This window comes from Aptenodytes patagonicus, chromosome 23 (assembly GCF_965638725.1).
Source record: "Aptenodytes patagonicus chromosome 23, bAptPat1.pri.cur, whole genome shotgun sequence".
In the NCBI taxonomy this organism is placed as follows: domain Eukaryota; kingdom Metazoa; phylum Chordata; class Aves; order Sphenisciformes; family Spheniscidae; genus Aptenodytes; species Aptenodytes patagonicus.
Window position 1 is genome coordinate 2,874,461 of NC_134971.1, and position 12,343 is coordinate 2,886,803.

The 12,343-nt window shown below is 63.4% G+C and overlaps 1 protein-coding gene across 1 annotated transcript; it reads left to right on the forward strand.

Annotated features, from left to right (window-relative positions):
- The first annotated feature begins 6,437 nt into the window (after positions 1 to 6,437).
- Positions 6,438 to 10,301, forward strand: RNF26 (ring finger protein 26). Its single transcript, XM_076358569.1, has one exon. The coding sequence runs from the start codon at positions 6,498 to 6,500 to the stop codon at positions 7,923 to 7,925; it is 1,428 nt and encodes a 475-aa protein (XP_076214684.1). The 5' UTR covers positions 6,438 to 6,497; the 3' UTR covers positions 7,926 to 10,301.
- The last annotated feature ends 2,042 nt before the right edge of the window (positions 10,302 to 12,343 follow it).

The following is a 12,343-nucleotide window of genomic DNA, read 5'->3' on the forward strand; positions in this document are numbered from 1 at the left end:
CAGGGCGGGGCTGATTACCCATGCATTATCTGAGCATCGCAGGTTGCAGGCACAATCTGGAAGTGTGTAATTGCATTTGCCTTTCTCCTCTGGCTCCCGCTGAGCCTGGCTCTCCGTGGCTGGAGGGGAGTGATAGCCAGCGTGCAGAGCCAGGCATGGGGCCTGGGGCTGAGCACAGGCTGGATCACAGCACACACCTCAGCTCCTTCCACCTTTCCCTGCTCTCCCAGCGAGGCCCCTGGGGCTCGGCTGGGTCCTGCTGATGCTGCTGGAGGGAGCTGGCCCTAGTGCGGGCTGTGCCGGCAGGCAGCACTCTGCTCCTCTACAGTGCATGCCCTGACATGCTGCTTGGCATGCCCCAGGTGGGGACGGTGGGCCCCGTGCCTTCCCCAGCCCCTGCGGCCCCCGACCATGCCGATGGGGCCCAGAGCAGCCCGGGTGGCTCAGGAGGGGTCTGCAGGTTGCCCGGGGTGCGCTGTGTACCGGCTGCCTCCCAGCGAGCCCCCCGCCAGTGCCGGTGAGCGATGAGCTGTCGGCTGGCGCTGGCTTCCTGCGTGGCTCCAGGGTGGATGAAAGGCAGGGCGGAAGCCGGCTGCCGCGTCCGCCCAGGCCTGCACCTCTTCACACAACACCGTCAGGGCTGAGAGGGCCCCCGCTCCCCGGGGAAGGAACGGGATGCGGGCCAGCGCCATGCTTTCCCATACTGCCTGGGAACAGCCTGCCACTGAGGCACGGCAGTGCTAAGGCTCACTACCTCTGGGCAGAAACCTCCAGGGCACCTTCTCACCAGCCCCTGATGCCGCATTTTGGGGTGCTTTAGGGCTCACGCAATGCATTGCAGTCTGGGGTAAGTGCAGGGACCTGCCTGGGCTGTCTGACCTCTGGCTGCCCACTCCCTGGGTGGAAGACTACGAGGGACGGGGCATCAGATGTACCATGAGGGCAGAGCTGTCTTGGGGTACTTCCACCCTGTCTCTGTCCACTTCTGGGAGCCCTCTTTGATGTCCCTGTCCTACAGCTCAGGAAAATGCCTTCTTCCACCCCCCCCTTCCTCGGCTGGGCTCCCAGTGGCTTCTTTGTGTCTCCCCTCTCCTTCCTCTCCTCTTCTGCAGGGCCTTTATGTGGGGATTATTAACCATGGCTACGGGGCCTTTGTTTAGGAGGGGCCGGGAGTGGGAGCCGGACAAGGGGCTGGGCGGGCGGAGGAAGGAAGGACATGAGCGGAAGGGGGGAAGGAAGGTGACATCTGGATTTCTGTGCTGGAGGAGCGCGATCTCCCGGGGCAGCTGTGCGAGACGGCCAGGGGCTCAGCGGATGCAGAGCGCTTGCAAAGCCCCAAAGAGGAGCGAAGCTGGTGAGGGTCACCCAGCCCCACGCCATCCAAAGTGCAGCCCCCAGCATCCGCCTCAGTGACGGTGCCACTGTCAGAGGTGCCACTGTCAGAGGATGGACCCAGGAGCCCCAGGGCTCCAGCTCCCCTGAGGGGGCTGGTTTGTGGCGTGCAAGTGGCATGAGCTTGGCCACACTCCGCAGGGAGCAGCGCAGGCGTGGTGGGGAAGGCTCTGGAGCTGTGCCGCCCTCCCCTTGCACCCTGTCCCAGGGGCCTGACCCTCACTGTGTGCGGGGCGGATGGACAAGGACAGCTGGGGGAGTGAGCACTCCTGGGGAAACCTTAGCCAGCCGACGGCCACCGCCAAGGCGCAGGGGGAAGGAGCCCTCTGCCCAGGGCTGGCCTGTCACTCGGCATCCCAGGGCTACAGGCTCCCCATGGCCTGGAGCAGGTGCAGCCCCGGGACAGCGTGCAAACAGCCACGTACTGCCCCCTTGCTCGCACATGTGCAGCCGGGCCAGGCTGGTCACGTATGTGCCCCAGGCTCCTCTCCCAGCCCTGCTGCACTGCCGCCTGGGTACGAGGGGCAGGTTTTGGGGCTGGGGCAGGGTGGGATGGGGGCTTACAGGGCAGCAGGGGGAAGCTGGGAGCCCAGGGGCAGCTATTTATAAACCGGCCTTTTCCTTCGGAAGACTTCCGAGTTCATCTCCCCCCAGTGCCGGCCGGAAAAAGGCCCCATTGTCTCAGCACCAGATGGGCCGGGGCCGGGCACTCGCCTGCACAATGGGGCGGATTATGTGCCCGGCCGGCGGGGGTCCGGCAGCGGGATGCCCAGGAACAGCAGCTGCCGCCAGCGCCTGCGCGGCAACCCCACGGCATGGGCTGTCAGGCCGAGAGTGAGGCAGGCAGGGGTTCCGGCTGCGCTCTTTCACCACCCCTGCTAACGCCACAGCTCTTGTGCCATGGCTCCCCGGAGGAACGGGGAGGAGGAACGCCCCTGCCCTGCGCTCCATGTCACCCAGCTTTCCCAGCTTGCTGCGGTGTCGCTGAGCAGCGTGTTCCCTTCTGCCAAGGAAGGGAAGAGAAGCCAGCGTGGGGGCCCAGCATCACCCCCTGTGCTTGCCTGCGGACCCAGGCGGTGAAGTCTTCATCCTGGCTTTGTCTGCAGGGCTTGGAGCTCCCCCAGGACAGCTCATTAGGAGCAACTGCAAGAAAGCATAATGAGAGATTAGCCCCAGGCAGATGGCGAGGCCAGCCCCAGCTTTGGGGGAGCCCCTCTCGCACCCATGGGCTGTGGACGATCCCTTTGGAGGGCTTTGGGGAAGGGTCCCTGCTGCCGTGAGAGCACATGGAGTAAGGGCGAGGGCAGACGAGGGCTACCTGGAAGAAGGCAGTGAGCAGGGTGCAGTCCCATGCCACCTCCCTGCACCACTGGCCCTGCACCCTGCTCGGCCTCACAGCATCGGGGACACGCCGGAACACCAGAGCCCAGGGGAACTGTGGGGCTGGCCGGGCCAAGCAGGGATTTCTCCTTGCAGGACTTTCCCATGGAAGAGGACTTGCTTTTCCCAGGGCTGTCTGGCCCAGCTCCAGGAGGAGAGAGAGATCCCAGCTCCCTTTGTGGGGAGCCACACAGCCCTCCAGAAACACGGCGGGCAGCCCTCATGCTCCCACTCTTCCACCAGTCTGCAGGGCAAACAAAGGCAGGGAAGGTGCCCGCTGCCAGGGACACAGGGGGAGACGGGCGCCCTCCAGCTCCCAAGCCTTCCCGTGGGCTCTCTCCAGCAGCCTCAGCTGCGCGGCACACAGGGCGGATGCTGGCCGTTGTTCCCTGCCAGCAGGGATGCGTGTGGTGGGGGATACCACCACCTGCACCTCCAAGGCTAGGCGAAGGCCAGAGGAAGAGTGAGCCACGCCATCCTGGAGCTGAGCCTGAGTGGGGACGGGGGACTTTCCTGGAGCGGATGCACCGGAATGAGCTATTGTTCCAGCCTGGCCTGCGAGCACGGGGCTGCAGGCACCCGCCGCCATGCTGAAGCGTCTGCTCGGCCCTCGTCAAGGGCATCTTGAGGGGACCTGAGGTAAGGCTGCTGCCAGCGCCCAGGAGGACCGTGCTGGCTGGCTTCTCCCAGGGACCGGGGCTGCCACACGGCCGGGGGTCCACAGGCGAGGGCACCCTGGCGATGGTCCCAGCTGCCCGGCCAGCGGTGAGTGTGCTGGGAGCGCTGGCGTGACGCCAGCAGGACCCACACCCCAGAAACACCCTTCCTGCCTCAGGGCAATGGCAGGGCAGGGCGTGCCCATGCAGCAAGGGCCTAGGGAGGCAGGGGAAGATGCTGGGGCTGGGGAAGCTGCATGTCCCCCTGCAGAGGCAGGCCTGGAGGGAGCCGTGGTGGTCCCCAGCACTGTCTCCCAACTCCGCAGCTGCAGGCTGTGCTGCCAGCCCTTTGCCTATTTTTCCCATTCCTCTGCCACCCGCAGCCTGTTCCCAGCCAGTCTGCTGGGATCTGCCCGGGGTGCGATGCGAGGCAGCCCCAGCGCTGCTAGCCTGGCCCCAGGCTCCGCACAGCCTGCATCCCAGAGCACAGGGTCCTGATCCCCACCTCCCCAAGCACGTTGGGCTCCAGAGAGCTCCTCAAGCACTGTGACACCCAGCCCTGGGGTTGCTCCCTCCCTCCCTCTGCTTCCAGCTAAAAGCTGCAAGGACACAGCGGCTACAAGGACTGAGGCAGCCCTACAGCTAGCTTCCTCTGGCTGCTCTGTTTCCCCGAAATGCGGGGCAGCTGCCTGGCTGCAGTGAGCTCAGCACCGGGAAGGCAGCTCAGAGGCGTGATGCAGCAGCAGCCCGGTGGCCAGGCTCGGTGCCAGCACAGCCGGTGCACTGCACAGCCCCTGGCCGGTAGTGGGTCTCCAGGCAGGGCTGCCTGCAGGGCAGGCAGGCAGGGGTGCACGCACATCCCGGGCTCCTGTGCCCTCAGGGTGGGCTGTGGTGGCCCCGGTTAGCACCAGCGCAGCCCGGTTTGCAGCAGAGCCCTGTCTACCCTGTACCAAATGAGCACTGAGGGGCTGACAAGGGGAGGGGGCTCACAAGCGGGGCCCATCCTGTCCTGCTGCCGGCAGCTGCCACGGGCACAGCTGGGAGCGCAGTGGCATTGTGCCCGGACCTCCAGCAAGTGCAGGGACAGCTGGGGGGACCCTCCTCGCAAGGAGGGGTCCTGGCCACAGCCCAGCTGCCAGGCACCCTGGCAGGGACCTCTGTCCCCCCCGCAGGGCCCCAGGAAGGCGTTTCCCGTCCCTGCACCCCAGCCTCGCAGCCCCTCCACTGGGAGCATTGCTCTATGCTGCTCCAGCCAAATCGGTGTTCCAACCTGAACCGATCCCCCGGGTGCTCCCAGCCCCCTGCACCCCTCCTCGCCCCGTGCTGGGGTGCCTGAGCCCTGTGCCTCTCTCCAGCAGGTCTGGATGCTGTGGAGCTGGACACCCTACGGCAGGGGAGAGCAGGCAACAGGCTCCCCTCTGCGCCCCGGAGCACGGAGCAATGATGGAGAAGCCCTGCTACAGAGCCGCGACCTCTAAACCCTGCAGCCCCTGCACCTCTCCAGCCCTGCAGCGGGGAGCCCACCAGGGCACGGTGCCCCAGGCATGACAGGGGCCCCGGCAGGCGCCAGGAGCGGGGAGGGGGAGGCAGGTGTGCGGCCAGAGGCAGGGAATGAGTGGAGCACGCCCAGCCCTTGGCTCGGCTCTTTTTTTCCTTCTCCTGTTTGGTAAAGCAATGAGAAATCCAAACATTACCATAAATGCTGAAAGCATCCTGGATCTGTCACGTGGGCACGGGCACACACGCCGCCGGGGGGATCCAGGCACCCGCTGCGAGGGAGCCCACAGCCAAAACCAGCCAGGCAGGGAGGGGACGGGGCTGGCGGGGAGCCAGCCAGCAGGACGGGTGGGGACAGACAGACATGGATCTGCCATCCCAGCAGCCCAGCCAGTGCTGCGGCTCAGGGAAAGCTGGATGGCACCAAACAGCATCAGCCCGCGCAGAGTGTGCCAGGACGTGCTCCCTGCCCTGGCTCCTGCCCCGGCTCAGGGTGTTACGGGGGAAACATGTAGGGGAAGCGGCAGGTGGCTGCAGGAAGGGGACCCCAGCATCCTGCTCCCTCAGGGCTCCTCCCTTGCTGCCTGGGGGTGCAGTGCTTCCCTCCTTGGCCCCCCACTGGCTGGTGCCTCCTGGGGCTGCAGATGTCTTTCCCATGGGTCATCTGCTCTGCTTGCTCTCCCCTTCCTTAAAAAGCCTTGGGCTCCAGGGCTGGATTTTCCTGAGCTTGTCATCACCGTCAGGGCGGTGAGCCTGGACCATCTCCTGGGACATGGCGGAGCGAAGGCCGGAGACGCTGGCAGCCCCACGCCCTGCCCAGGAGCCGGCAGGGAGGGCAGAAGCCACTCTGGGGCTGTAACCTTGGGCCAGGCCATGGCCATGGGTTTATTCTAGGACCTCCCGCAGGAAACTGCTCGGTGGGGTGACAGCAGCAGGGCACCTCCTCTCGCACCTGGGCTGACCCTGTCCCAAACACTCCCGCCCCAGGGACCCCGCTAGTGAGCGCAAACCTCCCCCGTGCCAGGGCTGAGGCTGTCACAAACTCATCACACATGTGGCCCCAGGGACCCTGTGGGTAGTGGTTGCCCCCCGCGCCGCATGGAACCAGGGTGAGGGGGCCACTCTCATGCCCCGGCTGTCCCGTGCTCCGTGCGTGCCCTGTCCCGGCCACCGCGTGCTCGGCCGCCCCCGCCCCGGGTCCCCCCGCCCCTCTGGGAGCGGGCACGGGCTGCCTTGGGCTCCGCGGCGCCGCCACGGTTAAACGAGCGCCGCTGGCCCTTTAAATGCGCGCCAGTGGGCGGGGCCCGTCCCGGCGACGACAGCCAGCCGGAGGCGCCCGGCCCGGCAGCGGCCACGCCCCCACCGGCCACCCCCCCCCGCCGCGTCCTCCGAACCGCCCAATGGGCGGCGGGGAGAGGCGCGGCCCTCGCCGCCGATTGGCCCGGCGTCGCGCGGCAGCCCGAGCGAAGATGGCGGCGCCCAGCGCCGGGGGGCCCCGAGCGGGCCGCGGCTGAGGGCGCCGTACGGGCCCCGGCGGGGCGCCTGGCCGCAGCCCGGGCCCGCCCGGCCGCCATGGACCTGCTGTTCGTGCTGCTCCGCGGCCTGCGGCTGGCCCTGGACCTGCTGGTCCTGGTGCTGGACGTGAACTTCTTCCTGGTGTCCTCGCTGGTGTCGGCGCTGCTCTGGCTGCTCGCCGCGGCCTGCAGCCTCCCCGCGGCCGCCGCCGCCGGGGCGCTGGCCTGCTGGGACGGGCTGCTCCTCTCGCTGGCCTCCCTGGCCCGGGCGGCCTGCTGCCTGGCGCTGGGCGCCCTGCAGGGGCTGGCCGGCCTGCTGCGCGGCTGCTGCTGCGGCCTGGAGGGGCTCAAGGTGGCGGGGCACCTCCTCTCGCACCTGGCGCTGCGGGGCAAGGAGCTGCTGCACCGCGGGCTCTGCGGCCTGCTGGGCTGCGGCCAGGCCCTGGCCAGGCAGGTCTGCGAGGGCCTGGCCATCGGCACCAGCCTGCTGGCCTACCTCATCAACAGCCTCGTCAACGTGTGCCTCATCGGCACGCAGAACCTCTTCACCCTGGTCGCGGCCCTGTGGGACTCCGTCGCCGGCCCCTTCCTCAGAGTCACGGACCTGCTGGCTGCTTTCCTCGCGCACGTCTCCAGCGGTGCCATCGCGGTGTCCATCCTGCTGTGGTCGCCCTGCCAGCTGGCCTTCGAGCTCCTGGCCTCCGCCGCCGAGCTCTTCATCAACATCTTCTTTGTGAATATTTATGGTCTGGTCTTGCTCCTCCTCATTATTGTTGTCAGCGCCTTTGTCTTCAACCCCGGGCTGCTGTGGACGCTGACAGGCTACGTGCTGGGCTACTTCAACACGCTGCCTTCCTACCACCGCCTGCAGCGTGATGTGTGGCGGCTCTACCAGGTGGCAGTCCTGACGCTGGGTATGGCCATGACCTCCCAGGCCTGGCGCAGGTTGGTGGACTGGAGCCTGCAGGTGACCAACTGGAGCCAAGGAGGCGGAACGACGAACCGGGAAAGCAACCAGCGAGGGGCAGCTGCGCCCACCCTGAGACCGGCGGCCCCTGGCAGGCTGATGCTGGCAGGGGTCGGCCAGCTGCCAGCTGAGCACGAGGACCAGCCGGATGCAGAGCAGGTACCGCAAGCGCGTCCTGCTCTGAGTCGAAGTGCCGTGGCAGGACAGCGTCTCCAGCCGTCCAGGGAGGAACCGAGCCCCTCCTGGGGGAAAGCTCTGAGGAGGCAGCAGCTGAACGCAGCAGCTGGGGATGGTGAGGGCACTCCGGATAATGACCCCTGGGTGCTCCTGAAAGAACAAGAGGAACGTAAGAAATGTGTCATCTGTCAAGACCAAACCAAGACAGTCCTGCTTCTGCCCTGCAGGCACCTGTGCCTGTGCCAGGAGTGCACGGAAGTCCTCCTGCAGCAGGCCATCTACCAGCGCAACTGCCCGCTGTGCCGCCAGATGATCCTCCAGACGCTCAATGTGTACTTGTGAACCCAAGGGGCGGGTGGCTTGGGTCATTTTCCCAGGAGATCAAGGGCACCCCTGTCTCTGTCTCTTTCCGGGAAGCAGAACTTCCCAGGGCTGCCTCGAGCAGCTTCCAAAGAACTAAGGATGGTGCTGAAAGGGCAAAAGGCTCTTGGGGGTGTCTGCTAGCCATATTTGCTACGTAACTAGATTGTAGCTCTTGCTAGCAAGCACAATAACTGATCTCTGCAGCAGGCTGAAAGAGTTACCTTTTTTCCGTTGACAACTTTTGCTGTTTCAGGGCCTGTTGCCTCAAGCCTGCAGCAGTCTGAGATCCAAAGCAGAGCACAGAAAGATGCTCTGGTCCCTCATAGCCAAAGCTGATGGAAAGGTTAAAGGCTATGCCCTCCTGGGAATCACAGGGGCTGGTGCAAGGCAAGGGAGGGCTTTTCCCGAGATCTGACCAGAAAACTACCTGGCAGACTGCATTCACGCCTCTGTTTCCTCCTCCCACCATCTAAGTGGGGCAGCTCCCTGGGAAGGGAGAAGTGTGCCCCTTTTGCAAGGCCCTAGGAGAGCAATGAGCACACTCGAGTTTTTTAAGCTTTGCTACCAAAGGGCTGAGCCTGGCTCTCAGCTGGAGAAGAGCAGGGTTTCTGGGGTATTTCAGTATCCCAGCCACCATGGCTTTGGTTTTTGAACTTCCTGTTCCCCTTGCCAGGACAATGAGGAGCTGTGATGAACACAGGCTCGCTGCAGGCCGGCTGACTGCAGAGCTCAGTGTTGCTGCTGCTTCCACGCATCACCTATGCAAGACTAGCAAGCACACATCAGGTTACTCACATGGGGAGGCTGGAGGGAGTTACTCTTTCTGCAGGGGTGGTGGTGCTGCTTGGTGAACCTGAGGGGTGGATGGCTGGCTGGCCAGTGCTCACAGCCCTGGCAGCAGCAGCAGACGTCTGAGCCAATGCTGGAGAATCCTGTCTAGATACTACACATTTTCTTCAGGCTCAGAGTGCCACGGAACTGGCTCACACCAGTGCTCGCTTGCTGCTTCCCAGGCTGGGCTGGCTAGAGGGAGTAACTCTCTGGGAGGAGAGAGGACACCCCAAAGCTCCTGGGGACCCACTGAGACATTCCAGCTCCAGGCACAAGTTCTGCATATCCATGCTGCGGATCTGCAGCTGTGTGCATGGAGCGGTACCAGGACCATGGCTATCTTTGATTAGGGCAGGGTTACACTGCTGTTCTGTCTTACTGTCTGTCAGAAATGTAGCTAGTTTTATTTAAAAGCATCCCCTGAAGTCTAACCAGGGCATCTGATCCTGGCTGGGGAGGCCTGAGATGGCTCATCCCAGCTTGGTCAACCAGCACCATTCCAAGAAATTGCTGGGCTGCAAGAGGGCCTTGCACTAAAAAGTTTTTCCTTTTCCAGCTGCTTGCCTGGGGTCAGCCACGCCCCACAGCCAATTTTGGCTGGAGCCAGACTGGAAAGAGTCTTGACTCCTGGACTGCAAGCCAAGAGCCTGAGGGCGGCTGGCATGGTCTTCCTTTCCTATTCTTCTTGATGAGTGATTTAAGCCAAAACAGAAGCAGCGGAGAGGCCAGGCCATGCTGGAAGACCCCTCTGCGCTGTAAACCTGAGTGTGGCAAGATACTATCTTGTTGGAGAGTGGCTCTGCTCTGGGAGGCACTGCAGGGGCTGGTTGCCCCCACGTTTGCTGGGGACTGGAGGGACTCCCTGGGCCAAGCTGGGCTCCTGAGCACTAATAGGTGTTAGAAGTGCCTGGCCCCAGGGCTGTCAGCCGCTTCCACCTCGCTTCACAGAGATGCAAAGGTCCCAGCCCAAGCCCTGTTGTTCAGCCTCTTGCCCCTGTGCCTCCCCAGGCACACACCACCCATGTTAATGTTTGCTCTCCCCAGCCACCTCTCCTGCGGCTGCAGCCAGTGACACTTGCAGTTGAGTAGCCAAGCCCTTGCCAGAGCAGTGAGTGCAGCCCCGCAGATTGTGTTCCCCAGGGCCCAGCTTGTCCCAGGCACCTGCAGAGGTCCTCCTGCAAGAGGAGCCGGGGAGCTGCACCCTTCCCTGGGTGTGCCTCTGGAGACACCTGGGAGTGGGAGTGTGGCCACACTCCTGGCTGCAGGCAGCGGTGTTTGGTCGGGACCAGCTCATGGATCTTGGGGTGCAATGTTTCCTACATGAATTACAGGGGGGAAGGACACCTCCCCAGGACTGCAGTTTCTCCCCTCAAACCCTTTTTCTATTATAGCAGCCACGCTTATTGTTTTAGGGCCTGTTTGTTTGCTGCCTGTTTATAAAAAAAGAGGAAGCTTTGCCTTAAGTTTAACTCTTTGCACTATGGACTAGATACTGAGCAGATTAAAGTCTCCTTTACCAAAAGCTGCCTGCTGCCTCATTCTTGGGAAGGGTTTTCTCTGGGGGGATGGGGTCTTCTCTTTGCTCGCCCCTGGGCTCCAGAGGAAGCCCATCACTCCCTGCCAAGGGTCAGAGCTGGAGGGCCAACACCACCAGCAAGCTCAGGGGTAATCATCTGGAGGTGCTTCCACCCAGAAAGGCAGTGCTGTGGGATACCCTGGAGCCAGGCTGCTGCACAGGAAAAGCCTGGTACCCAGCAGATGAACCTACACCCGAAGACACAGTGGGTGGGCTTTCCAGGGCTGGCATCCCCCCTGCTAACACAGAGCAAGAGGAGGTGGTTGTGGCTATGCCTGTGCAAGGCAACAGAGTGCAGCTTGCAAGGCACCAGTGCTAATGTCTGCATCTTGCCTGGAGATGTGTTTGGTGCTCCAGCCTCTTCTGGACCCAGGAGCAGGCAGAGTGGCTGGGGTAGCTCTTGCTGGCAAGGGCCCAGGACTGGTGGGCATCTTCTCTCCACTCCTAATTCAGGTCACTTTGAGCTGTTTAGCGAGGAGAGAAGCAATGGCTGCTTTGCGGAGGGGCTTGTACACACAGCTTCGTCTCTTTTCAGGAGCAATTCCTCTCTGTACTGGTGCAAAGGGATTCGTACTCAGGTTCTCAAGAGCTGGAGCTCCCCAAAAGCTGAGCAGCCCAAAGCGGAGGGGCTGGGATTTCCCAGGCTGGCAGGAACGTGCACAGGGACATGTAATCCCTGCTCCTATGTGTCCTTGGCACCTCGATGTCCTGCTGCTTGCGATGGAGGGTGTTGGCAAGCCCAACTGTCCCAGGAATGGAGGCAGCACCCGAAGCGCTGAGTTGTGGAGCAGCAGGCAGCACAGGGCTCAGTCTTGCCTTGCAGAAAGGCTGTGGCAGTTCAGCCGCGCTGGGCTACTGGTGAGCAGATGCATTCACTGCACAATGAGTTACTCCCTGGCCACGATCTGAGCTCTTGGCAGGTTGCTGTGTGCTTTTAAGCACCCTCTGCTTCTCCAGCATCCTTGTAAATTGTTTGGAAAAAATGTTTCAGGACCCTGATGGGCAGAGACCCCAGGAGTTCTGGCTCACCCTGCCCTGAACTCACCTGCCTTGGCAGGGACACGCCAGCAAACTAGCTAATTTTAACCAGGATCCTCTCATGCCCTGGCTGAAAACCACAGTGGGGAGAGGGGGCTGCTGGGAGGCCAGAAAGAGACTGACATCTGCTGCAGGAGCACGGCTCTGCCAGGCACAGTGCAGGCACAGGAAGGAGGGCCATGCCAGCAGCCTGCCAGAGCCCTGCAGGGGTCTGGCTGTGGAAACTGAGGCACTGCTCAGCCTTTCTCTCTTGCTCCCAGGGTGTGTGAGCCAAGGCAGGCTGGGCAACCCAGGGAGGCTGCAGAGCTGCCCCGGGGCAGGAGGACTGGGCCAGGAGGCGAACGTCTGCCATCCCCTGCACAGGCAGGGTACTCCCAGTCCACCACCACCCCAGCCAGCCCCAGTGGGGGACAGAGAGGGTGTTCAGCCGCCTCAGCCCACTGCGGCCAAGCCTGCCAAGTGCAGACAGGATGTGAAAGACACAGCCTTCCCCCGGGAGCCATCCTGCACGCACTTGGCTCACTCGCTGGCCAAGCAGCAAGCAATTAGGGGAGGAAAATGCAACCACCTCCCGGCTGATGGGCAGTGCATAAGGTCCCCGAGACTGACAGTCAGCCATGTCAGACCTGCCTTTTGGTGCAGGGCTGCACTGCCTGAGGAGGGTGTCCAGCAGCAGCAATGCTCGCAGACCAGTCCAGGGCACAAGATCTGGAGTCCCTGGGGGTACTCCCTACTCCAGAGCTTGCCTGGGAGCCTCAGGCATGAGCCAAGTGGGCTGGTCTCAGCCCATTACAATGGCAAGACTCTTCTCCCTTCCCCAAGGAGGGAGGAGCATGATGCTGCTAGGTTACTCCAGTTTAGGAGCACTGGGGTGGTGGGGGCTGACAGCTTGCTGAAACTGGGACCCCCCAGACCCTGGGAAAATCCCTGGGATCCCTTTGTCAGCCCAGCT

Bases quoted from the DNA above. Each gene is read 5' to 3' on its own strand.
- RNF26 (XM_076358569.1), top strand. From the start codon at position 6,498: ATGGACCTGCTGTTCGTGCTGCTCCGCGGCCTGCGGCTGGCCCTGGAC.